The sequence below is a fragment of the Saimiri boliviensis genome, chromosome 1 (genome assembly GCF_048565385.1).
Source record: "Saimiri boliviensis isolate mSaiBol1 chromosome 1, mSaiBol1.pri, whole genome shotgun sequence".
In the NCBI taxonomy this organism is placed as follows: domain Eukaryota; kingdom Metazoa; phylum Chordata; class Mammalia; order Primates; family Cebidae; genus Saimiri; species Saimiri boliviensis.
The window spans coordinates 198,480,860-198,506,968 of NC_133449.1; the positions used below are offsets into that span (position 1 = coordinate 198,480,860).

General features: G+C 39.2%; 1 protein-coding gene across 4 annotated transcripts in view; it reads left to right on the forward strand.

The window, feature by feature from the left end:
* The first annotated feature begins 2,212 nt into the window (after positions 1-2,212).
* The window catches only part of NREP (neuronal regeneration related protein), a 28,551-nt gene continuing 4,654 nt past the window's right edge, over positions 2,213-26,109 (forward strand). Inside the window, exons 1-4 of one of the 4 annotated variants that reach the window (XM_010339897.3) lie at positions 2,213-2,395; positions 2,777-2,820; positions 4,115-4,175; positions 24,667-24,747. In XM_010339897.3, the coding sequence (XP_010338199.1) occupies positions 4,173-4,175; positions 24,667-24,747 (84 nt within the window). In that variant the 5' untranslated portion in view covers positions 2,213-2,395; positions 2,777-2,820; positions 4,115-4,172. Of the gene's footprint in view, positions 2,396-2,415; positions 2,821-4,114; positions 4,176-24,666; positions 24,748-26,109 lie in introns of those variants that run through there. The other 3 variants (XM_074382772.1, XM_074382764.1, XM_010339885.3) reach the window with 3 other exon arrangements.

The window sequence follows — 26,109 nt, forward strand, 5'->3', positions numbered from 1 at the left end:
TTTCTTGTATATACTTAAATGATTAGCACAGCCCCCTACACCTAAAAGAGACACAAGAATGTTTCTTGGATAGTTGGATGATAACTATTTTCTGGAACACAACAGATAAAAAAAAAAGCTGTGATTCTGACCCAGTGTTCTTAATACTTAAAAATCTCTCACCATTTTGTCTATGGTTTCAGTGAAGAAAAATTGGCCAAGAGCGGTGGCTTGTGCCTGTTATCCCAGCTCTTTGGGAGGCCGTAGTGAGGACTGCCTGAGCCCAGGAGTTTGAGACCAGGCAACATGAGCAGACTCCATTTCTACAGAAAAAAAGGGTGGGGGGAGAGAGAAAGGAAGAGAGAAAGAAAAAAAGAAAGAGAGATTAACATATACTAAATCCCATATTTCTCTGTGTTTTAAATGGTGAGACTCCATTAGTACAGGAAAGAAAGAAAAGAGAAAGATTAACATATATTAAATTCCATGTTTCTCTGTGTTTTACATGTTGAGACTCCATTTCTAAAGAAAACGAAAGAGAAAGAAAGTTTAACATATACTAAATCCTATATTTCTCTGTATTTTGAAAGGACCTCTTAGGGAAACTTTACATAAACATTAAAGTCCCTGTGTGTGTATGTGTGCATATGTTTCCTTGCAGAAGTACCTTTTAAACAAATGTTACTGAGATAGATTTTTGATAGTCTTTGATTTGAGGATGCACCCTTGGGTGGGTTTCTTTTGCAGCCTGACGCTAAGGTGAATGTCAAAGATCTCACTGTTGAGCTGCTCTTGACCAGCGTGTCGTGTCGCGGTTCCAGAGTTGCGGAGAAGTCACCAGGCTTCTCCCCTCTCCCACCACCCAGCCTACTCCTTACACCTTCCTTCCAGCACTTCCCTGGCTGGTGAACTGACTTGAAGAGATCAAGGGAATTTGTTGAACTTTGTTTCTTTCCTTTGTTCCTAGCCTTGGCTGCCAAATAATCTTATTTTTGCAGGAAAGTGACTGCAGTGTTTAACATTAATTCAGAGAAGCTTTCAGTGGGCTCCTTAAACATCACACCCTGTGCAGTCTAATAGGCATTTGTTGTGGCAGGGGCTTTGCAGTTTTAAAGGCAACCTATGGTCCCAGCAACAAGCTTACAGAGAATTCAATGCATTCTTTTAGAATTGTGAGTGTGAAGTATTTCTTTTTAAGGTTTGTTATTTCTGTACCCAGTATTTTAAATCAAAAACATACGATATTCTGTAAACATATGTTTAAAAATTGAGTTTTGTAAATTTACCTTATTTTCTTTGTTGCAATGGCAAACATTGCGTTCACTGATTAGGGGGGAAAGTGGATAGCAAATTTAGTAGCCACCATGATCCTTTATATATTTTTTTCTTGGCAAAGCAATTAAATTAGGAAATAATCTTCTCCGCTAACATCTGACAGTTACCATAAAATGAGATCCTGCTTTATTGGCAACAGAAACAGTTTGTTTGAGTTTGTTGCAACATTTTGAGCTATTACATTACTATGAAAAGATAGATTTTAAATAAGAAAGACGAGTTTACAAAAATCAGAAATGGCAAAGCGCTTTATTTTTTAAAGTAATCTTCGATTTGAAGAAGTCCAATTTCAGAGGGGCAGCGTGTTAAATCCTTCAGGGAAGGAGAAGGAAGCACCAGGGGAGTCTGTCTTGGCCCCATCACGCCAGGCCGCAGCTCTCGCTGGCTGCGCGTGTGACTGTGTGCACGTGTGTGTGTGCACGCGCAGCCACAGGACCTCTGGGTCCGGCCTTCGGGGGCGCTCCCCGTCCCGGGCTTCCCCACGGAAGGGAGCAGGGTGAGCGTTCCCAGCCCGGGCGGCGGGGTCCGACCTGGGGCAGTGTGCAAACGCATGCAGTGTGCACTCTTTGTGTGTCTGAGTGCGGCTCCGCGCCGCCGCGGGCACCATTTTCTACTTCGCCCAGGACAGGCACATAAAAGGAAGGCGGCTGCCGCCCGTCGCCGTCCTCTTTCCCTCAGATGCCCTCTCTGCAGGTTTATTATTACAGTACGGGCCGCGCCGCCTCTCCCCACCGCCCTGGCAGGCCGCCGGGCTGTGCAGCACCCTGGCCGCCTTCACGCCTGGCGCACCCCCAAACCGCCTCCTCCGCCTCCTTATTTGTCTGAAAAGCAACCGCACGTCGAGGCGAAGAGGCTGGCCGGGGGCGGGGAGGCAGGCCCGGGGTTTGCGCGCGCCGAGCTCCAGGGGCGGGGCCGGGGCCGAGGCCGGAGAGCTGCGGGTCGCTTTGTCTTCCCGGTCCCCGCGCAGCGCAGTGGGGGCGGTGCAGCGAGCGGGGCGCCCGGGGCGCGGGTGCGGGGTGTTGGGGCGCGCGCGCCTCCTGGCCGCTAGCCGACGGTGCCCTGAGCCGCTGATTCCTGCCGAGTAAGCAGTCTGGCTCCTAGGCGGCTGCACAGTGGCAGCAAGGCTGGGGCGCTGGCTCCGCGCCAGCTCCATCAGAATTAGCTCATTGTTCACTAGCACACTAGCGGAAGAGAGAGGGAGAGGGAGAGAGAGACTCTTAGAGAAAGAGAGAGAGACACACACACACTCTAGGAGAGAGAGCGTGAGGCAGGGAGATCATCTCCTCCTTTTTCCAAGGCTGCACTTCTTGGAAGTGAAGCCGGTTTGGGTTTTGTTTCCCTTCCCCCTCCTCCCTCCTCTTCCTCCACCCCTTTCCCCTCCCCCTCCCTTCCCACAAACCCCCCTCCCCCACAAGCTGTCTTTCTAGCATGATGCCCTTTTTCATCCACATTTGTGTTTCAGGTGTAGAGAGGAGAGAGAGTGAACAGGGAGCGGGGCTTTTGTCTGTAAGTATATACCATTCCTCTCCCCGGCTGGGAGCGCTGCTTTCTCTTTTGTGTCGAATCCTTGCCGTTGCTCTTTAGCTGGACCCTTCAACCCTGCAGAGTTCATGCTTCTTCCCTCTAAATTTTAAAGAGCTGAAGCGTGTACCTTGGAGAAATTCTGGCATTTTGGTCGTGCTGCATTCAGGCTGGAATTTAACTTGAGCTTTTTCTAAAATGCAGAAGTTTAGAGGGAGAAATGAATTCTTTTGGGAAGGGGTGGGGTTTTGTGCTTGTTGGTGTGGTTAATTTTGTTCTTGCTCCTAAAGCATTGTTGGAAACTGTTGTGTTTCTTTGCATTAAATGCACTTTCGTGCATGCAAGCTTTTCCTCCCCTTTTATAAAATGAATTTGTGTCCTTCCGTCCTTACACTTGATCACTCTTTGAATGCTGCTGCTGCCGAGGGTCTTCTTAGGCATTCGATCTTGCAGCACTTTTTTCTGCATTTTCTTATGAAGCAGTTGAACTTTGACGGGGAGGGCCTTAAAAATAAATGACTGTTTTCTTCTTAGTGATGATAATAATCTGATTTGCATTTATGTGTATCTATAACATTATAGGAAAACTCTTAGAGCTAATGATACCCTTTTTGAGAACTTTTAGTTTCTCCATTCATCTTAATTTTTGTCATAACTGTGTTAACAAAAGAGCTGTCTTCTGATAACAGAAAGGTTGAGGGTGAATCACTGCAGTATGTACATTAATGTTTATTTGGTTTAGGGAGAAGGACATAATGGTGTATATTCCTGACTGCCCCCTCCCCCCCGCCGTGTAGGTTTTTTTTTTTTTTTTTTTTTTGAACACGGAAGGTTATGTAATGCAGTGCCATTTCCAAAAATATCCACTCTGAGGCATTACACTACACGGTGGAAGGCTGATTCCTATTCTGTCGTTTTGATTGCAAATATACTGCCAGTAGTATGTCTGGGAACAAAGAGCAGCCAGAAAACAATCTATTTTTATCACTTGGTTCTACTTTTAAGTTGCTAAACCTTTTGAACTCATGCAATTTAAAGATGAACCAAACACTAAGAATAGCCCAGGACTCTGCAAAGCCAAGTACTAGGGATTCCTTTGTCCCCTACTTAAGCCTATAGGCCACTTGGAAAGCTCTTTCAGAAATCCCAGTAGTTAACAATAATTTGCATGTAACAACCACAGAAAATGGTTTTTCCTATGTAACCTCCAAAGAGGCATTTTTCATTTGCTGACCTGTGGTAAGGCGATGTGTCTACTGTATTTAAACATATTTTGCAGGTTGGTCTCCCTGGACTGAAGAGAGGGAGAATAGAAGCCCACGACTAAGAATCTCAAAATGGTAAGATATGGTCATCAGAGGAGATACTCAATACTTCCTATCAGTCTATTACATATAAATATCAACCACCCACCATCATCCGCCTCAACCCTTCATTATTCATACACCCCATCTGACCTTTAAAAGGTTCTGTCTCCAGCACCTGGGAGCATTGCAGTACAGCAATTTACGTGAATTGGATCTGGCAAATTCGTTCTTTTGATTTGCTATTATTTTGAATAGAAAACTAAAATTCCTCCTTTGGAAGTGGAGATTTATTAAATTTGAACAACGGAAACTACTCGGTTCTTTAGGAAGAGTGTGCTGTGACACGCATGGAGGTGGTGACAGCAGTATGGCTCAAACAAAGCCTTTGGTCTTAGAGCTAGCCCCAGCTTAACTGAGGAGTCTGTCCAGCTGATCAAACAGCTGCTGTATATACTAGCCTTTAGCGCAATACAGATGAAAAGCATGAATTTTTATATTAATATACCCCATCTATTTAAACATAATTACTGTTATTTTTTCTTGATTTATAGCTTCATTTATGAGAGACATCTACTCAATTTTAGATGTCTCTAAAATTTTAGTCAAGCATGTTAACTTGTAAATAAAAATATAACTATTTCTGACAAAGCTTATGATCCACAGAGAATGCAGTTTAATGTTTGACTGCTGACAGAAGGCACACACATTAAAAGCAGCTGAATAAGTATATTAATCATCTATGAAAAATGTCCTCTTTGGAAATAAGATTAAAAAAATAATAGAAATGTCATAAAACTTTTTAGTGAAGTACAGCGTGTCCTACTGCAGATGTTTATACTCTTTAAAACACCTCTTTATCACTTAGAATGTGTGATATCCAAATTTAGATTTCGTTTTTTTCTTTTAAACGAGGGTGGAATTTAATGAATCAAAATTTAATCTGATATCCTTGATGTTTCCTTTTTTTTTTTTTTTGAGACGGAGTTTCGCTCTTGTTGCCCAGGTTGGAGTGCAATGGCATGATCTCGGCTCACCACAACCTCCGCCTCCTGGGTTCAGGCAATTCTCCTGCCTCAGCCTCCTGAGTAGCTGGGATTACAGGCACACGCCACCATGCCCAGCTAATTTTTAGTATTTTTAGTAGAGACGGGGTTTCACCATGTTGACCAGGATGGTCTCGATCTCTTGACCTCGTGATCCACCCACCTCGGCCTCCCAAAGTGCTGGGATTACAGGCTTGAGCCACCGCGCCCGGCCGATGTTTCCTTTGAGATCAACCCAAGTATAAGCTTCCAAAGAGAAAAATGAATCAGGCACTTAAATGAGCTCATTTTGACTGTTATTAACAAGTGTTTTATTTTTTATGTGTGCATCACTTGTTATTTCAACAAGTGGGTATCAAAGTAGCTTATGAAGTAGGTCTTGCTTGGATCATGTTTGAAAATGATCAAATTAAGGAACTTCAGGTAGAAAGAAAAAAGAAGTGAACATAAAATTAAGCTTATCAATGGATTTTGTGCAAATGGTTCCTAACTTCATATTAAATTTTTAATTAGTTGTTGTCATAGAATAACAGGATGGTAATAAAATCAGCTGCTCTAAAGTATTTGTATTTTCCTAATTATTTTTTACTGTGATTGGCCACATCAACCTTGCCTCCAAGCTCTTTATCTCAGAACCATACCTACTTTCTGTGACCATAAATAGATCATAGAGGTTCATGTATGTTGCAATATGTCAGGTGACCAGTTTAGTTAAACATAAATATGACTACTGACCCGGCCAAAACTAACTCTATAGATCAAGGTTAGGGAGTAAGATATCATGGTTCTGTAGTAGTAAGAGGAATGAGCTTTGTAGAAGGCAAGCATGCCTGCCAAAGCAGAGTGTGGAAGTTGGAACCATTTGAAAGCAGAAAAGCAAATGCAAATTATTATTACATGTTAATTTTTTGCAGTTGTCATTTATGTATGGTGGCAGAATGGGAAATCACAATTTGTTGCTCCTGGAAGGATTTTTACTCATGAAAATATGCTCACAACTTTTTGGTGATCCTTTCATCAAGATGTCAGTCCCTTTTGGCACAAGCCCATTGCCTGAAATGAAACCACTGACAGTTATTGTCTGTGGGTGATTCCAAGTAACTTTCTAGCAATTCTCTTTTTTCAGAACGTCTGAGATCTTAAAAGTCTTTGCACAAATTAATGTAAAAAAAGTTTCACTTTTTTTTTTTAAGAAGTGATATTAGAGGTGTCTTGTATCTCCTCTTTCTCCCTTTTGGCAAAATCAAGTTAATTTTCTTTCCTTGATTAAAACTGGAATTACTTTGTGGACCTCTGTAACTGGCTTACTTAAAGACTTGGCCCACATTCAATAGAAACTGCAGCTAGTGAAGCAGTAGATTGAACTCCTGGACACCTCTAGAAAATATGTAAGCCTGGCTTTCCTGTTTGCATTTCCATTTACATAATTTAAAACACTAAAGAGGATCTAATTTCAGTGTATTTAACCTATTTAGTAAAGGGCTTATTTCAAATACAAATTTATAATCAGCTCATTTTAGTGTAAGAAATTATCCAGTACATTCCAGAATTCATAACATAGTGATTCAATATCTAGACTCTTTACATACCTAAAATGATAGCGTTTTACAACAATAATGTGGAGACACATGAGGATTCTCGAATGCTTTCCGTATCAACAAAAAAATATAATCAACTTGTGCAGCTCTAGGAGGCACCAATCACATTGTGTCCTGTGTATGGGGCTCCTTGAGCACAACTGGAGGAAGTGCTATTTACGTAGATTACAGTTGTGCATGGTGGCATCTGGGGTTGTGCAACTCAAGAGTACTGTTCAAAGTGTCAATTTTGAGTATAGTTTGCTGTATCTTACTCGAACAGAATTTTTTTTAAATAACTCATTCTCCAGCTTTTTGTTTTCTAGTAAATGTGCCTCTCCCACCCCTATTTTTTTTTTTTCAATTAGCAGGATATTGAATCTTCAACATTTCTTTAATTTATATTTGGCTTTTTGCTAAATTTTAATTGCTATGTTTATTTTATGTGATTTCTTACTATTTAGGTATTCTATTTTAAAGGTAACTGCTTCAGATAGGTTGAGAAGAAAACATTTCAAAATCAGTAGATGATCCTATTGAATAGTTTGAAAAACTAAATTATTTAATCCATTGTCAAGGTTAAGTCCTGGTTTTCAACATGATTGCCTTCTACACAGTAAACTTGCCTCTAAGTGCGTGTGTGCCATGGACTCACAGTGGCATCAGCATGGGCTTATTACGTTTTAACAGGGACCTAGAAATTGGAACAATGTAAGTTCTCTTTACGACTGATGCCGAGCTTTTAAAACAGATGAGTTGACTCCATTGTATCATTCACAGAGCTCTGCTTTCTGTACAGTCTGAAGTGGCATTCATGGGTTTACAAGAAGACCCTTTCAATAATCGCTCCATTAACATAAGGTTTCCTTGTTTAAAGAAAAAGACAAAGATTGGGGAGGGATGAAGTCCTATTCATAGCTTGTGCTATTGGGTTGAGAATGTAAATGTGCCAGTTGCTCAGTGACTTTTGATTGCGAAGATGGTGAAGTGTACCTAGGAGGGTAATTTTATATGGTACTGTTGTTTTCACCAGTTTCCAGTGAATGGTGAGAGGGAGAATTGGGAGTTGTTTGGGGAATTAGGACAGTAGGGATAGTCTATTTGGGTTAAGCCAGTCCAGCTTCCTCTTGAGCTATAGAGATAATTCAGGTAGGAAAAGGTATTTGAGCAGCAATCTTGGAATAAACAGCTGTTCCGAGTATCATTCCATTTTAACCTGATACAGTTCTTTAAAAGATGTAAAGCAGATCATAATCATAAATACACTGAAGAAATTCACTTTATTGTAAATCCTGAGATGAATATTTCTAAAATAGGAAAATACACTTCTAAAATGTCAATACCCTGCTAAACCAAATGAGTAATACCCAAATTTATACTTGGCTGTTAATAAATTTTATGCTTTGAAGTATTCATTTACCTGGCCAGTTAAAGACCTGATGTGGTATTCAGATGCGCTGGGCTGACTGGTGATCCTTGTTGTGAAATGCCATAGCTCCCTGGGTCCTACATATTTTTATTAGTGTTGTTCCTGGATGGAAAGTCTTTTAAGGCTATATCCTCACAGTCAAGGTGAAATGGAAGATTGAAATAATTATCTGAATAATTATGCTCAAAAAATTGATTTTGTCTGATTCATCTTGGTAATTCAGAATGTTGCTAGAGTGATGTAGGAGTGGGAAGGATTTGCCTGAATTATCTATATAATTCCTGTGTTATACAAGAAAAAACTAGGGATAAGGAAATCTTACCAGCAAATCCAATCTGACTATACCAGAGGAAAATGTATTGAATGTACTTGGATTGTGTCATCTTGGTTGATGAAGATATATTACAGTCTATCAATTTTAAAGGGTTCCTCTACTTCAAACTGGATATCAGGTTAATCATAAATTCTTCGTCCACATCTGTAGAAATTATGATTGCTAAAAATATCATTTATTGGGTGTAAATTTATTTGAAATGGACATTTCTAGAATATATTTTACACCTAGAAGGAGCTTCAAGAATAGTTCATCTTAGTGATTTAAAAAATAGCAGTGATCCTGAAATTGATCTGTTAGTGCATAAGTATCAGTTGCCCTAATGGTCTGGGATGTAAGCATTAACATGGCTCTCAGCTAAATTCTAAATATCAATTCAGTTATTAGTAGTAATACCATGGTATTAACCAGGGTGGCGTTATTTGTTAGTTGGAACATATGCATTTCCTTTTTTGCTCAACTAAATTATAGGCTCCCAGAGGATTTATAAACTTCATATACAGTGCTTGGTAAAGTATTAAATATATGGTAGAAGTTGAATAAATATTTGGCCTATGCATCCTAACATCTATTAAGTTGAATTTTTAAAGTCCATTCTTAGTGACTTAATCATGTTTAGTTTTTGTGAACTGGAAGTAATTTGTATTTTTAACCTCTTTTTTGAAAGGGGTAGGAAGCCGAAATGAATGCAATTTTAGTTTACACAACAAATTATTTTCCATTATTAAAGGGATAAAACAAAATGCAGTGAAACCATAAAGTGTGGCACTTGCTAGGAAAGTGTGACTTGTGATGGCTCACCTTTCCCAGCTTCCAATGCTACACTCTTGACAGTGTGGTGTGATGCCACCTCTCTGGGTTGGATCCAGCTGTGGTATTTAAAGCTCACAGCAGCTTTTCCTGCAGTGTGGACCCAGGAGGATCTTTACTCACAGTATTTGAACGTTATAGCCTCTACTTATTTCCAACAGAATCTTTTTCTATGATTCTGTGATGTGCAGCAAACTTAACAATGTAAAACTATAGAGTGCTAAATGGTATGAGTGATGTTATTGAGGACTGGGGATTGGGGATAGTCGTGGGAAATTTTATTAAGAAGGTCAAAACTAAGCTAGAGCCAGAAATAGCAAATATATGGCTATCTCCATCATTAACTCTTAAACCTGTAGGAGACATTGCTAATCAACCTTGAAAGTCATTATTATTCAACTTGAGTATGATTTCAAAATCCTCAGTACAGTGTTCCAGGATGCCATTAACAATTGATTGGAATTGACACAAAATTTGAAACCTAGAAGTGGACCATATGCTCCCTGAGAGTAAGTACTATGCCTTATTAAGCTTTTATTTCTAGGACTTATTACCAGTCCTTATGTTGAGTAAATGAAAAATTAAGAATATTTGGGTAGATTTAGATGAGAGAGAGGAGTATTCCAGATAAAACGAGTGCATTAGAAAGTTAGGCTTGCAAGAGTGAGCATAATACCTTTTCACTATCATAGGGGAAATCTTCCTTCCTGTTTAGTATCTCTGTGCTGTCAAGGACAGACTTCAAAAACTAGACCTAGAAGTCAAGGACTTGATGTGCTAAGCAATAGGAAGCCACTGAGCAGGCATCTTAGAGATGGCCCAGGGCTCTCACTCAGGTTACCAACCTGTCTCAGGTTCTTTGCCTTTTGATTGTGCTTAACAGGAAAGAACACACACACTCACTCACTCACGCTTTCTGGTTAAAGGTACAGCTTCTTTGCTCCCTCTCACTCCCCTTAGGCTGGGGTGGAGTGGTGGAGAGAAGAAAGGTCTCTAGCTAGAAGGAACTGGGAAGGGAAAAGGGCGCATGCTTATCTTCTTTTTCTTGAGCAAGTGGCAGCACTGTCATTGGCAAATCCTAGCAGGTTCAGCAGGTTCAGCAGTGTCTGCTTGGCCAGAGGAGGATGATGCTGTGCAAGCTGCCCAGTAGAAGGATCATGCTTCCCTCTTGTGAGGCTGACTGGGTGCAGGCATGAGCTCATCACTTGCACCCACATGTATCCAGCTGCTTTTCTCTTTCCATTTTCTTCCCAATTAACCATACTTATTCAAAAATATAAGCCAACACTTATGTCATCATAATAAAATTGTTTACAATTTGAGGCCTACAGGCCGTTACTAATTTAGTCGGTAATCAAAGGGAATCTCATCACATGATACATGAAAATCAGGGAAAGCCAAGTCCAAAAGGGATTTTTTTTCCCTGCAATCACTTATAAACAGCACAGAATCTTACCTTGGAATGCATCAGTTGCAAGATTTTCAACATGAAATGATGTGACTCGCTCTTTTAACCCCTTCAGATGAGGTGGGACTTGTCGTAAATCTCTCAGTAAAAGTGACCTAGGTAAGCCCTGCTCCTTGAATTCTTTATGCCTTCTCCACCTCATACCTTGAAGTAACTTTTTTTCTTTACCTGCTGTATTGAGAACTTCCTAAGTTTATTTTCTGTGGCTTGACAGGTAGGTCAGGAACTATATGAATTAATCCTCTATTTCTAGCCACAGTGGATATTTTCTTAGAGGGCACAGGCCACTTGTTATTCTCAACCTTCCCTGGGATTCCCTCCTTCTGTGCCTTTCTTACTTGATTCTAGAAGAAATGCACCTCCAACAAAATGAAGCTGTTCTTCAAGACTGAATTTGAATGACAATTCTTCTCTGAAACTTACCATGGTATATCCAGCAGGAAGCATCTTCTGTTCCTGTCTGCACTTAACACACACTTAACTTTATACTTGAAGCTGGCTTATTTATGCATGTTTTTCTACCCTCCAAGGTTGTAAACTTGAAACAAGAATATTGACCATTTAGTTAGTGAGCAACACCTTTCCCCTTTTTAGTAGCAATTGAGGGAGGGAACTCTCAGTAATGAAATTGTAGAGAAATTGTTTGGTGTTCTCTTTCTACAAAGTGGTTTGGTGTTCTCTTTTTACAAAGTGAAAGGAAACTCTAACCTTCATTGACATTTCCTAATGAGACTTTGGAATAGATCCCACACCATGAACCAGTCTGATCTGTGCTCCCCTACCTAACTAGGATCTGGCACATCCTCAGTGATCAACAGCTGTCTGTGGAATAAAGGAATGAGTCAACGGTCATGGATGCATGATGATCTGTTATTTCTGGGCAGGACCAGGTAGCCCACTTTGGTATCTACAGTGAGTTATGGCCAGACACTGCCCTGCTGTGATAGCTCAGTTATAAGTCAGGCAGTCCAGAAAATGAATATACACCAATAAACAATTTACTACTGAAAAGAGCCTCTTGCTGAATATTTTAGAAGGCTCAATGTTTGGGAAGTAAGGGGGAAGAGTTAAGTGAGATATAAGCACACTACAAAAAATAACTCCTAAATTCTATGTTCCTTTCTTTTGCACTCCTTTAGGCAGAAGAGGTCCTGAGAGTCCAGAAAGCTAAGTTGATACGGTCTGCTGAAAGAGGAATGTCATTTAAGGGTAGTGCCACACATCTTATCCAGAATGCTGGCTGTGGGGCGTCATTATGCATGAGGGTATTAAAAAAAAAAACGATGCTTTTCCAGTGGGCAGCACAGTTTGTCTCAGTAGTCTGAGGCAATCATGACAGTAGAACAAATCTGCCCTGGTTTCACAGGGTAATGAAAACTCTTAAAATTATGGCCCATCCTTACCTTATAATTGTTTCTAATCTCAGCTTTTTGCCTTGAAAGTATTACAATAATCTAGCTAGATATATTTTTAAATCCCTGATTTTAGACTGGTTCAGTGTGCATCCTTACTTTCATGGAGCAAAATATCAATATAACATATTCAGGAAAGAGAAGGATAAGAGAATATGGCATGAAAGGAATGTCTGTTTGCCCCTTTTTGCTGAAATTTGGGAACCAGAGCCATTGATTAGAAAGGAAGGGGGAATAGCTGAGTAGTTTTTGCCAATAAAAATGTGGAGCCAAAGACTCACCAATAGGTAATTAAAACAACAGGGCGACTCGTAATGTACACAGAAGTTTTGGTGTGGCTGCCAGCTCCATCTCCTCTCCTCCATCCCAGCTGTTACTCAGATCACCATCACACACCATGTCCTTTGATTACTGGGGCAGGTAACAGCCTTCCTGCTGAATTGAGTTTGATACAATTCCAGCAGGGAAAAGTACTACAGTCTAGTGGCTGGACAAGGAGAAATCTACAAAAGTTGTTTTGTTTAAAATGGGTCCAGGCATTTTGAGGACACTTTTACTGGATAAAGTTGGTGTCTGATATAGAACTTATTCTTGGACAGGAAAGAATAGAAATTAGGAGAAGATCCTGCCTCTTTGCCAGCCAACTTGCGGACTATCAAGGGAAAGCTAGTCAGTTTTTATATGGATAAAATTTATGCTTATAAATATGACCCAAGTAAGGCTTTGATATTAACCATTTCCTCAGTGAAGTATTATTTCATTCCTCCCACTAAGTCATCCTAGTGAAAGCCACCCAACGGCTCATTGGAACCATGATGTGAAAGTCTGTTCTTGTGCTCATTTGCCAGGCATTGCTGAGTCTCCATGGATCAGTGTGCCATGTGGGTTAGGTAACACGGGGGTGAGCACTTAACCTAGTGCCTTCTGCATCGTAGGAATTCATTAACATTAGCTGAAAGAATGAATACTGCGCAGGGATGTACCCACTGTTTAAATGCATGCAATAGCACAATTTCAGTTGTGTGGTTAACAATTAGAATTTGAATAAATTATGTTAACTAGCCCACCCCTTTCCAGAATAGACTTCCCAGAATTTGGTAGCTTAGTTTCGAGAAATCCTTTTGGAAAAAAAAAAAAAAGTATTTTCTTTGCTACTTTGATATTTCCAGCACAAACTTATCAGACTTACTCTTTGATAAGATGCTAATTGTATAGGATTAAAACTGCCTACCAAATATTCAATACCTGCAGAAAGTACTTAGTAAATATTTCTTTGTTAATTGACTGGGTAATTGAGATTATATACCTAGCCAGTGTAATGTAGGATCAAAAATTCTGTCCATATCTCTGAGCCCTTATTTTCAGTTATAACCCTTTATTATTTCGATTCAACTTTTCCAAAGCCTGGATGCTGTGGACTAGAACTGAGTCTCCATTTCTTAGTGCCCTGTGGAGTCTTGGGTCTAATTATACATCATGAAATGCCCTGGTCTTGCACATTTTTTCTCACTTCTTGATTAATAGAATCTTAAATTGTTCTGATCTTGTTATCAAGTTCTGGGAGACAAGTCTCCACATCTTATCATTTAATCTTTTTTGAGCCTAATCTTTTTCCTTTTTTTAAAAAAATTTGAGAACCACTTTTTAAACTTTTAATTTTGTTATACGAGGCTTGACTATCTACACTGGCACAATCAGTTCAGTCAGAATTAAATTTGTTCTTTGTCATCTTTGAAACAATTCATCTCATGATCAATGTGAATTTTTACTAGCTTGATCAGCTGTTACGTTGTTTAGATGAAGTCAGCAGGTCATCACATCTTTGACTGTGATTGAATACAGTACTCCACCTACAATTTGAGGATCAAATACAGCATATCTTATTATTTACTATTTGATACCCTTAGGATGTTAACAGCTAACCATTAGTTTGTTGCCCCGTCTCTGTCTTGCTATTTATCCATCTTTGGAACTGTCTAGATTTCTAATACATTAATTAAAAGTTTCCAAATGGAGTCAGATTAAATTTATCTTTCTTTCTGAATTCATCATTCTTAGTAGTTTATATACTGCCTCTCTTGTCTAATAAGTGTTTATTTTCTTCTTCAATTGAGAGGAAGAAAAATACTTTATATTTTTATGCAATATATGGTTTGCGTGTCTGCCGATCATTGATAAAACATATTTATTTTTTAACTAAGCAGTTTTTGATAAGCAAAGTTATAGTGAACAGGATTTCAAATGCATTTGATGAAAGAGAAAGCTGTACTGAATTAGATTGTCCATTGGTAGCCATCTGAGAAGGAACTGAGAGTCCATTTGGGGGTCATATTAAAACAGTTTGGTTTCTCAGCAAATGCATTTTGTTATTAGCTGCAGTGATTGCTACATATTTATGTTGTGTTGGACATTTCCTTCCAGGGAACGCTGAAAAAAGAAAAAAAAAAAAAACTTTATTACCAGTATTGCTTGGGTTTAATTAGATCCAAAGTCTTAAATGTAGCCAAGCCACAGTTGTTGCTCTAAGACTTGTTTTTCCTCAACTGTAGCAACATATGAACACTGGAGACCTTGGGCAGGTTCCCTATTCTCCCTTAGTGTTCTCATCTGTAAAATAGTGACGATGATGATAATGGTAGCTAACACAGATATACTTACTTATGTGCCAGACCCTGCTGCCAGTGCTTTATATATAAGGGTTTCTCTCTTCCTTTCGGTAACATTGTGAAGATTAAATGAGTGCACCTGGAAAACATGCCTGAAATTAACAAAACAAAACATAATGGACTGTATTATGCATTTCTACAGAAAACTGTGGGTTCCCAAATTTACATATTCTGTCTCTGTGGGTTCCAGCTACACCTGTTTATTGCTGATAGTTCCCTTCTTTTAGAGAAGTATCGTTGTGACATTTGGTTTACAATGGAAGAAACACGGGAAAAACATGTGGCTGAGGTCTTGTTGGAGAATACAGTCAGCATTTGGAATGAAGGTCTGAGCTTCCACTACTACCTTTTTCATATTAATTAAACTACCTGTGATTCTTTTTCGAGAGAACTTAAGCCTATAGTCTGGCATTCTTTTTGCAGATATTTTCACAGCTCTTGAAGCGTATGTTTTTTTAGGTGACTACTAGGCCTGAAACACTTCATCTGTTTGGGTTGGGAGCTCCTCCCTTCAGTCTTCTCAGCCTCAGATGGTACCTCCTGACTGAATCCTTCATCAGAGAGAAGCCTTCTGCTTCATCAGTCTTGGCTCCACCCAGAGGGGTTGAAAACCCAGGTGGTGTGCAGGGGCACATTCATTCTAACCCTATTCTATTCTTCTTGTACTTTTAGTTTTCTGAGTTTTCATGGAAGCCTCTTAGTGGCCTCTTTTTGTCCTGGGCATTTAAATAGCTTGTAGATACAAATCTGGATATATTTCTTTTTAAAAACAGTGGGAATTCTTATCAGATAAGAAATCTGTAGCCTGTGATTGACACCAATTTTAATTACATCCTTCTGCAATAGAAACCACTTTCCTTCTAAAGTCAGTGGTCCGTTATGATGCTATTTGCTATTGAAGAGACATCAGTTTTTAAATGACCAGGACCGTATAAGACAAGCATTGAATTGTGAAATGACTTTAGCTAAATGCTCAAGGGCTTGCTGCTACCATTAGAAGACGGTCCATTGATGGAAAGAGTAAATAGTTTCTTTTGGAATGAGCACTTCAGGAGAAAATGCAGACTTTCAGGAAAGGTCTGTCTTGCACATGTCAACAAGAGGAATGCTTTGAAGTATCTTCAGACTCTTAAAAGCCACTGGCTATCTCATCCACCCAGACCAAGAAAAATCCAAAATCCTACATCTAAATAAGTAAATATTTATCTCACTAGCCCTTAAGTGAAGGCTTTAACAAAAGAAGTCGTATTTTTGAGTAATTATTCTTTCATGTTGTTGGGGGAAAATTTTCATAAGACTTTAATGGATAGCACAGTAATTTTTTGACAGAAGGAAAGAAAAAATAGCATTCTTGGTGACTAGAAATTAAACTTCGTATAGTTACTTGAAGGTGAAACCTGGCATAGCATACTTAAAATTATTCAAACAAGCTAATAAAAGCAAGTCTAGATGTTTCCTATTAACCTTGGAATGTGCTTGGAAAAAGCCCTGCTACTCCAGATGTCTAGTATTAGAAAGCGTATCAACAGCTTTTACTCTCAATTGTGGTGAATAATACCATTCTAAAATTCACAAGTGCAGTTTGGTGTGCTGGGGCATAATATAGAGTTAGTATTCAAATTTTTTCTTTCTTTCCTTTTTCATTCTTAATGTGCCTTAAAAGTAGAAATGTCACCAGATGTCACGTTCCTAATTTCTTGGTTACAAATGAAAACCAATTTATTATAATGGAATAAGGTGGTCCAGACTTAGAACTCAGATGTGTTAAGTAAATATTTATTCTGGTTCCACTGCAGGGAGTTAAAAAAGATTTTCTTAGCATATTTCTGGAGGTCACAGGGGCAAAGAAAAGCTTATACTGTGCTTAAATGCCTGAGGTGCCTTTTTGCTGCAAGCTAACAAAGGCTGATATTTTTTTCTTCGCTAAAGAGAGGAACTATCTTGTATTGTAGCCTTTGTTTTCTTATTGTTCACTCACAACTGCATAATCTCAAACCAAATTTTAAAAAGCCTGCTTTATTTTTCTCCCTTCGTTTGGAAAGACTCTTCCTACATACTGCTTATAAGATTCGTATCCCAGCTTTATTACTGCACTTTTTTTCCTTGTTTACTTTGGGCTGTTACCAGCTATTTGTACTTTCTCTTCATTGCTGAAAAGAAAAATTGCCCATTAAAAGTCAAGATTTGAAGTGCTGAACTTAATTCCTTGAGTCCAGTCCACAGTTTGGCTCTGATTACCGTACCAGGCTGACCTCCAGTCCAGGGGAGGGTGCCTTGGCAGAAATCTGAGAATTCCTCGATCAGTGACTCCCTTTTTTGGATTTATGGAGTCTTTAGGTGGATTGCTTTGTGCTAAACGTGCTCTTATTGGAAAGGAATGGGGCTGGGATAAGAGGAACGCTATGTTGCACAACATAAATGTTTGCAGCTGACCTCTGTGTTCAATTAGCTGGCCGCTGCTGCGCCTGGCCTTGAACCATGTACCATCAAAGCCTAGAAGATTCATGTAATGAATGGTTTTTAGGAGTGGTGAAAAAGAAAAGTTGGGTAATTCTGTTAACCTTTGGTGGCTGGCTCCTGACTTGATTTGTTGCCCTCCTTGAAATTATTTGCTGTTATTCTTAGAAAGAAAATTTTAAAAGACTCACCAGCCAAACAAGCAGAATATTATATTGTAGAACAGAGAGACTGTGAAAGCTCTGTGTGCTGACGATTAATTTCACATGTAAACACTTTCATTTTGTTGCCAGTGAGGAGATTTCCTTTTCCTTTCTCTGCTTAGTTGAAGTCTAGAAATAAAATTCCACAGCTGTCAGGTTCCCACATATTCATCAGTGGCCTCCCAAGATGGCTTCACAGTGAGCAGAGTGAATTTACAGGATTTCACTATTAAAGTCTGAAAAGCTTGTTTCAGACACCCGACTCACAAAGTCAGGAATTGTACATCTTTCGCCTGCCTGACATGTAATGTTGGAGAGTAACGTAATCTGTGACATCATAATAATAAACATTTCTGTGCCCGTAGTGGGACTTTGCACCCGAGCAAAGCTAATGCCAATGGGTTTAACCAATTAGTGAGCCATCATTGTCTTCCTTATTGAGACACAGTTGCCTCCCCCAACCTCTATTTGCACATGTTAAGGACTTAGGCAGTGAAACTCAAGGAGTGTCAGTAGAAGCCACAGAGGCCCTTTCCTTTCTAGCAGGAAGGCATTTATGACTATAGAGTGTAGTAGTTGGGTGTTCATAATGCATACTCTGTCATTACCCTTTGTTACCACAGCCAGCTCCAGTGTATGTGTGTTTAAATTAGGTCAGGGCATGTTTCATTTAGCTCCCAAGCCAGAATGCTTGCCAACCTAAGCCCCAACACTTTTTTTTTTTTTTTTTTTTTTTTTTTTGAGACGGAGTTTCACTCTTGTTACCCAGGCTGGAGTGCAATGGCACGATCTTGGCTCACCACAACCTCTGCCTCCTGGGTTCAAGCAATTCTCCTGCCTCAGCCTCCTGAGTAACTGGGATTACAGGCACACACCACCATGCCCAGCTAATTTTTTGTATTTTTAGTAGAGACGGGGTTTCACCATGTTGACCAGGATGGTCTCGATCTCTTGACCTCGTGATCCACCCGCCTCGGCCTTCCAAAGTGCTGGGATTACAGGCTTGAGCCACCGCGCCCGGCCAAGCCCCAACACTTTTATTCTGCTTTCCAGAATGTGCAGAGGTTACACACATTATCTGAATGGCCTAGCATTCCTGAGGCTTACCTTTTGCCTTCCAGTGGCAAGGTGTGTTCCCCACAGTATGCCGCCTTCTCCAAGCAGCATTCACAAGGTTAGGCAGATCTCTAAGACTACGTCTCTAGAGAGACAGCACAATGCATCATCTTTTGGCACCATCTAATCTTTGATGTAATGTTGTTCAGAGAAAATGATCCTTGTAGCTCATTTATGGTTTCAGTTTGCATTTGGCCCTCTCAAATGACCAGTAAACACCTGGGAGCAGAGTGGCTTTTGAGGGAGATTCTTTATAGCACCACTTCAAAGGGGTTTTTCAGAAAGGAAGTGTATGTATATGCATATGAATTCTCCTTGAATTATAGTTGTAGGTTTCACAGCCTCCTGGCCAATTAGGCAGAATAAAACGTGTACACATATGGACACATGCTATTTAATTAGCAGAGGGATTATGAAATATACCCCTTTGCTGTAGAAAGAATTGATTATGTAGGCTGGACACCTGCTGCCCTAGTCTGCTTTCCTAATGGCAGGGGATAGATACCCATCCTTTAACCATATAGGACCCCAGCAGGGATAAAGAATAATATTACAGTTATGGTTGTTAACAACCAAACCATGCAACCTATCTTCATGGCAGATTCCTGAAAATGTATGTTAACTAATGAAGTAAGCAGCATTTATGCGTGTGGTGTATTTAGCCTCTGAAAAAAAGATGTATAAAGACAGTAAATTAACAAGAAAATACAAATTTAGAAGCAGGTAATAAGTAGACATGATTCGAATTTTACATGCAGTGTAGAAGTGATGGGAAACATGTCAGAGAAGTTTTAGGTTGATTCTGTATGTGGACCATGCCATTGAAAAATAGCACATTTTGAAATGAAAAGCTTGAAAGCTGTTTGAAAAAGAATTTAAGCCATTATCTAGTTTGCATATTTTTTAGGAACTTGGAGGACTGAATTTTCCTACATTTTTCTCATTTGGAGCACTAGTCATCAGCTATTAATAATAGTTTATACTAAGCAATAATTACTGTTAAGCTAATTACTTTATAGACTTTTTAAAATGCAGTTATTTTTCATGACACACTGTCCAAAGAATAAAACAAGCCTCAAAAGAAAGGAAGGAAAGAAGGAAGGAAGGAAAGGAAGGACAAAACTCTGAGTATTTTATTTCCAATTTGTATGCTGTGATGGAATATTGAAACTTAAGTACTCAACTATCAATACGTTTAAGAGAATCAGTAAGAAATAGTACATTTTCACTATAAGTCATATTTAAATATATGGTTGGTTTAAATATATTATACTCAAAAGCATAAAATTGGTTTTTCCTAAGAATTGCTCAAGAATATCTAAATACATACGTCATGATTAGTGTATTTGAAACCAGCGTGGTTCTTGATGATGTTCTGTTGTTTTTCAACCTAATTGTCAGTGAGATAAATAAAACATTATAGAAAAAGATGCATCAACCAATATATTAAATGACAAGTATAAACCCTCAACATTTCCTAGAATTCAAACAAAACCGTTGCATATTCTCCAAATTAACGTAACAAAATTTTCCTTCCCCCTACTTTTTTTTTTTTAAAAACTGTCATTATTGTTTTCTCAATTGTTGAAGGTATGACTTGCTTTTCTGATTTTCTAATTGATTTCTGGAAGAATAGTATTCTAGAGGGTTTTGAGGATTTTATTTGGGCAAAAAAACCCACTTGTTTATTGTATACATGGAAAAAACAGTTTTAAAAGAAGACATACTTTTTTGTTAAGATTAATGTAAACTTTGGTTTACTTGTTTAATACAACAAGAGTTTTGAGGTATTCCCATACCCAGAACACTTACATTTTTGAGATACAAACCACCAAAACAACAATAGAGAGAAAATTCAGTGAAGAAAGTTAATGAAAAACACAAACTTGAATTCAGACAAGGAATGAATGGAAAGCAGTATTAGCCACGTGTCCATGTTTGGAGTATCTGTTAATGGGTACCAAGAATAATGGGCAGCTTTACAGGTCAGCAAGCACAGATGGACTCTAGAAAGATCAACTTATCAGTTTTCTGTTCCTCATTATCAGCACTCAAAAACTTCAGTTATAGGGTCATTGTCAGTTCCTAATATTCTGAACTGGTTAGAAAACTGAGGGCACAGAAACTCTTGGGTTCACGTTGGTCTTGTTACTGTTGCGGCCCCTGGGAGCTGCAGGGAGACCTCCTGGCCGCAGGGCCACTTGCCAGCATGGAGCTTATTATGCGCTTATCCCTCATCCGTCTTCCTTGGCTGCATCTGACAGCCATCAAATGCCCTCCCAGATGTGCTCACTCCCACCCCCATTTCCTTTGTTGACGGCACTACTGGATATTACGCTAAATGTTGGTTTTGTTTGTTGTTTAGCTGTTCCAGCAGCTATTACATTTGACATAACCTGTGTATTTCTTTTTTTGTTGTTGCACTCAAAAAGCACACTGTATTTAGTTTGCAAGGGCTGGCATAACAAAGTGCCACAGACTGGGCAGCTTAAACGACGGAAATTTAGTTTCTATAATCTGGAGTCTCAAAGTCTGAGATCAAGACGTTGGCAGGGTTGGGTTCTTCTGCAGCCTTCCTCCTTGGCTTGTAGATGGCTGTCTTCTCCCTGTGTCTTCATATGGTCTTTCCTCTGTGTGTCTGTGTCCTCATCTCTTCATAGAAGGACATGGGTCACTTCAGATTGGGGCCATCCTGATGTCCTCATTTTAACTTAATTGCCTCTGTAAAGATCCTGTATCTAAATACAATCACATTCTGAGGTACTGGTGGTTAGGCCTTCCCAATATGAATTTTGAGGTGCTACAAATTAAAAGTGTAGTTTTGTGGCTTGATCACCCCTGCTGTACCTGCCCCACCCCCAGACTTGAGCTTTTAGAAGGTGGGAACTCTATCACTCTGGCAATCCGCAGAACCTAACAGTGTCCAGCACATTGTAACTATTTCATGAACTCTTCCTGCATGAATGCAGAGGCTGGTAAGAAAGTTGAAGTTGAAAAGTGGCACTGTCACTTTTTGATTTGACTTCCAACTGCCAGAAGTAGAACCTGGCTGGTAGACTAGAACATGTTCTGATGAGAAGAGGCAGAGAAAATACAGTACGTTTCAACTGATACTGCTTTTGCCAGAAAGGCAACTGTTGCTTGGGACCACCCATTCTCTACCTCCAGCACTGGGAATGGAATGGAAGTCGAGGCCCTTGTGGAATACCAAAAGTCAGGTCTGAATCATTTGAGAGCAAAAGTAATTAACAATTGTCAGTAGATCTTTTATTTAAGCTCTTCACTTTAGGGTCTCAAAATACTGCAAGTATAAGAAAGAACAATGCTGTAATGCAAATAGATACACCAATGTAATGTTTATATTTCCAGTAATTTACGACTGTTTCTTAAAACTAACTGTGCTTTAAAAAGTAAGTTTAAATATCTCCTTTAGATACTATGTCTAGGGATATGCTGAGTTCTTAGACACCAGCCAAGCAGGTTTTAAGAATGTAACTGAAACTCCTCTGTCCCTGCCATTTTTGACTTAAGGCTCTGACTGTGAAGGCGATTGAAAGAATACCACAAGGCCAAAGCAATGTTCATTTTTCTAAAAGTATACAATGATTACTTTATGATTCAAATACTTAAATAATGTGCTATAAATGCCTAATACTAAAAAAAAAAATGCCTTGGTCAATGTAACACGTCAAATGAGGGAGAAAGTTTCCTTGGTCATGTGTGTTTTGCTGTCAGATATTCATGTGCCTGAGTTCTTTGGCAAAAGTCATTGGCTTTTTTTTTCTGGCAAATGGAGAGTTCTTGGAACAACAGATTGTTAGAATAGGTGTAATAATTTCTTAGAGGCAAGCTATTTTCTCCTACAAATTAGACTTCGGTGATTTTAGTATTGATGCTTAGAAGTTAAATGTTAAAGCAGTCTCATTTCGTTAAAATGGAATATCCCAGAAAAGCACAAGAACATAAGAACGACAATACTTACTTGACCTTGCTTTTCATTGCTTTCTATGTCTACAAAGTGTTTAATGTACTTTTATCAATGTTTTTGGTTTCCAACAGAGCTTAATTTCTCACTAATATTTTAAGACTGTATTTAAAATATGATTTTTAAAATGGTAATATAGAAATGTAATCACTTTATATCCATTTATATTAAGTGAATTTGACAGTAGATTCAAATTTGGGGTCCCCTGAAGTCCAGTCCAAACTGGGATTTTGTGTGCTGTGACTTTGTTGTAAGTCTTGAAAAAAGCCTGTGTATTTGAGATTGTTACTGTGTTTTCTTCACTCATTGCTGGATAAAGGACGTGTCAGAAATGGCTGCTTGTCCCAAACAAGGCAGATGGCGGAATAGTTTCTGAAGGAGCTAGGCAGAGGAGAGGGAATATGTGGAAAAGTAAGGTGGTTGGGTTGTGGGGAACCACGTGGCTCAGAAAGCAGACCCAGTCCTAAGAGTAAATAGTTCCAGCTCTTGCAGGATGAGCTCTCTTTAAGAACCAAACGTTGAGTGGCGGCTGTGGACTGGTGTAATTCTGAGGGAGTGGAGTGGTGGTAGACGATTTGCATTCTGGGATAATGTGAGGGCAGCAGGATAGTGGAAGTCAATGAAGTTTAGAATCTGGAAACGTACTTTGGAGTTTCAGTCCTACCCTACACTGCCTGTATGACTTTGGGCAAGTCATTAACGTTTTTGAGTTTCAATTTCTTCATTTGTTTAATGATAAGATCAATATATAGGCTTATCAGGACAAATTAAGTAATGTATGCAAAATTGCTTTGTAAGCTAGGATGTGCTATAAATGTCACTGGTGTAGAGCAAAGATAGTTACTGTTCAATCATTCCAAAGAGTGAACGCAGTTCGCCATCCCCATTTCCTACCCTAGATCCCCTGACCAAATGGATTGATCGGGTTATTACCAAGCATTACAGTCAACTCAATGATTAGGTTACCTCAATTAGAGCTTCCAAAAACAAACTCTAAACAGACATCTGTTAATGAGGTGTGACTCTTAATTATTGTTTATTAAATGTGACACTTATTTACAGAATTTGGAGAATCAGATCTGGAGGGAATCTTACCTAATTTCACTCTGCTTTCAATCAGGACTAGATTAAATGTGAACTAGCCCCGACAGATGGCTGTTGGATTCTCTTTCTAAATTTTTTAAAGAATATTTTACAGTTTTTCTCTAATTTCTTTTAGTAATTTAACAATTCTTATGCTGAGTTCTTCCTTAGAGCTGACCCAAATCTTAGTTGTAATTTTAAGGCCTTTCCCGGCTCATGCCTGTCAGTACTGAAGATAGAGAACAGCTGGTCAGCAACCTTGTGCTAATCATCCTTTGTATATTTAAAGCAGAGTTACTCAGTTCCACTCCCTCGCTCCACCCCCTCCCACCACTGAATTCATCAGCTAGTATGCTCCACCCCCTCCCACCACTGAATTCATCAGCTAGTATTCTCTGAATCATTCATGGTGATGACACCTGTCTCCCACCCCTCCCTCAGACACTTGGCTGTTTCAGGCAGCTGGGCAGAATGTGTTGTCACTGGCCACATGGACTTGGAGAGAATCCGGCTGCTTTCTTTCCTCTTTCACTCTGTTCATAATCTTTAGCCTTCTAGTAAAGACCCTTAACTGTTTGATGGAGTTTTGCAAGGATACTTACAATAGGTTGCTTTGAAAGTTAGACCTCCCTGGTGACTTAGTGACTCAGCCAGACATATCATTAAGCTGCTACTTGGCCTGCTAAAGATAACACTGATTGATATCTCTGGTTTATTGGACTTCATATTGGAAGACATGGAGCTGAAACTTTCCTGAGTGGAGTGTGTGTTCAGAAGCACACTAACAGTTTGAAAGAGTTAATAATGGTTTCCCCAGTGCTCTAAGTTGCAGTTTGGAGTAAGTGACCACTGAGGAGAACTGAGCTCATTCAGCTATGCCATGTGGTTTCAGAGTGGATCCTGTTTTTAATCTGAATGTGTATGCTTTTGTGTCTCTATAGGTTTATTACCCAGAGCTGTTGGTCTGGGTCAATCAAGAACCATTTCCAAACAAGGAGATGATGGAGGGAAGGCTTCCTAAGGTAAGATCCCTAGATGCCATTTTGTTAACACTGTTTTCAATATTTAAAAATATCAGAGCTTTTCCTTTTTCATTTAAACATCCATTATAGGCTGCTATAACAACCTATTAATCTGACACGATGATGGCCTTGGAAATAACATACTTTTAAAAAATATCCTAAAGTTTTATGACTTAAAGTTCACATTATCTTCCTTTGTTGATAAATCAAAAGTAAACTTTCATATAAAACATGGAATCAGTTTATCAAGTATACACTTCACAGGTTTTAAATCTGTTTCATTCCTGGTTAGACAAACTCAAATACAATAATCAAACTAAAAGATATCTTAAAAGTATAAGATGATGACATAATTGTCTGCTAATAATATCTGAAGGTCTGATACAAGATTATCCATTAAGCAAAATGGTAAGAACAAAAAAGTTACATTCCTTTCTTCTAATTTTTAAGCCTAAAAAACATTTTTTGTAAGCATGGTTTCATGGTTCTGACATCGTAGGTGTGGCAGTTCTCTGCCACAAAAATATCTGTAAAATTTATATTTTTGATTTTAGCATAATTTCTGAAACAGTAACAACTACTTACCAGTTTTTACTAGATACTGGACTTTGCCTGTTAGGGTAAATACTTGTTTGACCTCAGGCAGGAAGAGTGTACTTTTTATCAATGACTTGCTGATTTTGCAATTAATAAAGAAAAATAGAATCCACTGAAAAAATTTCTTTTTGAAAGTGTAATTGACTAATGATGAGGCCTCCCCCAGCTATTACTAGTATTTCAACGTTTAAGCAATTATTTTATTTATACTCAATAGTCTCAACAATTGCGTATCTTACACAGGCAAGCAGAAACTGAAGGGGTTTATCAACTGGCAGTTTGCACTGAAAGAAAACAATCTTAAATCACTTTTAATCTTGCAGAGTATTTTTGAAGGTCAAGGTTGAAATCACTGGCAGCAAAGTAGGTGAACAAAATGGTTTGGCCCTGCCCGAACTAAACTTGCACTGATTTGTAGAGCTGGAGTGGAAGAGAGCTAAAATAGTAGCGCTTTCCTTAAAACACACCCACACCTCACCAACAGCAGCAGCAGTATAACTGTAGACATTCATCACTGTGCCAGATCGGGGCATAATTCTTTTAAGGCAGCTGAGGGCAAGATGTGAAAACAAGGCAAGGTCTAGCCTTCGCATTAGTTCTTGCCTCATTCAAGCATCCAAAGGTCCTCTCTTTGAAACTGATGACATAGGGGCAAGACTAGGCATAATTCCTCTAGATGATCAGTGGTGCTCCACCTACTCTTAGAAAGCCAGCCCTGTGGTGCTAGGTCTTGCCCCACACAAAGAAAGACATGCTCCCCCAGGT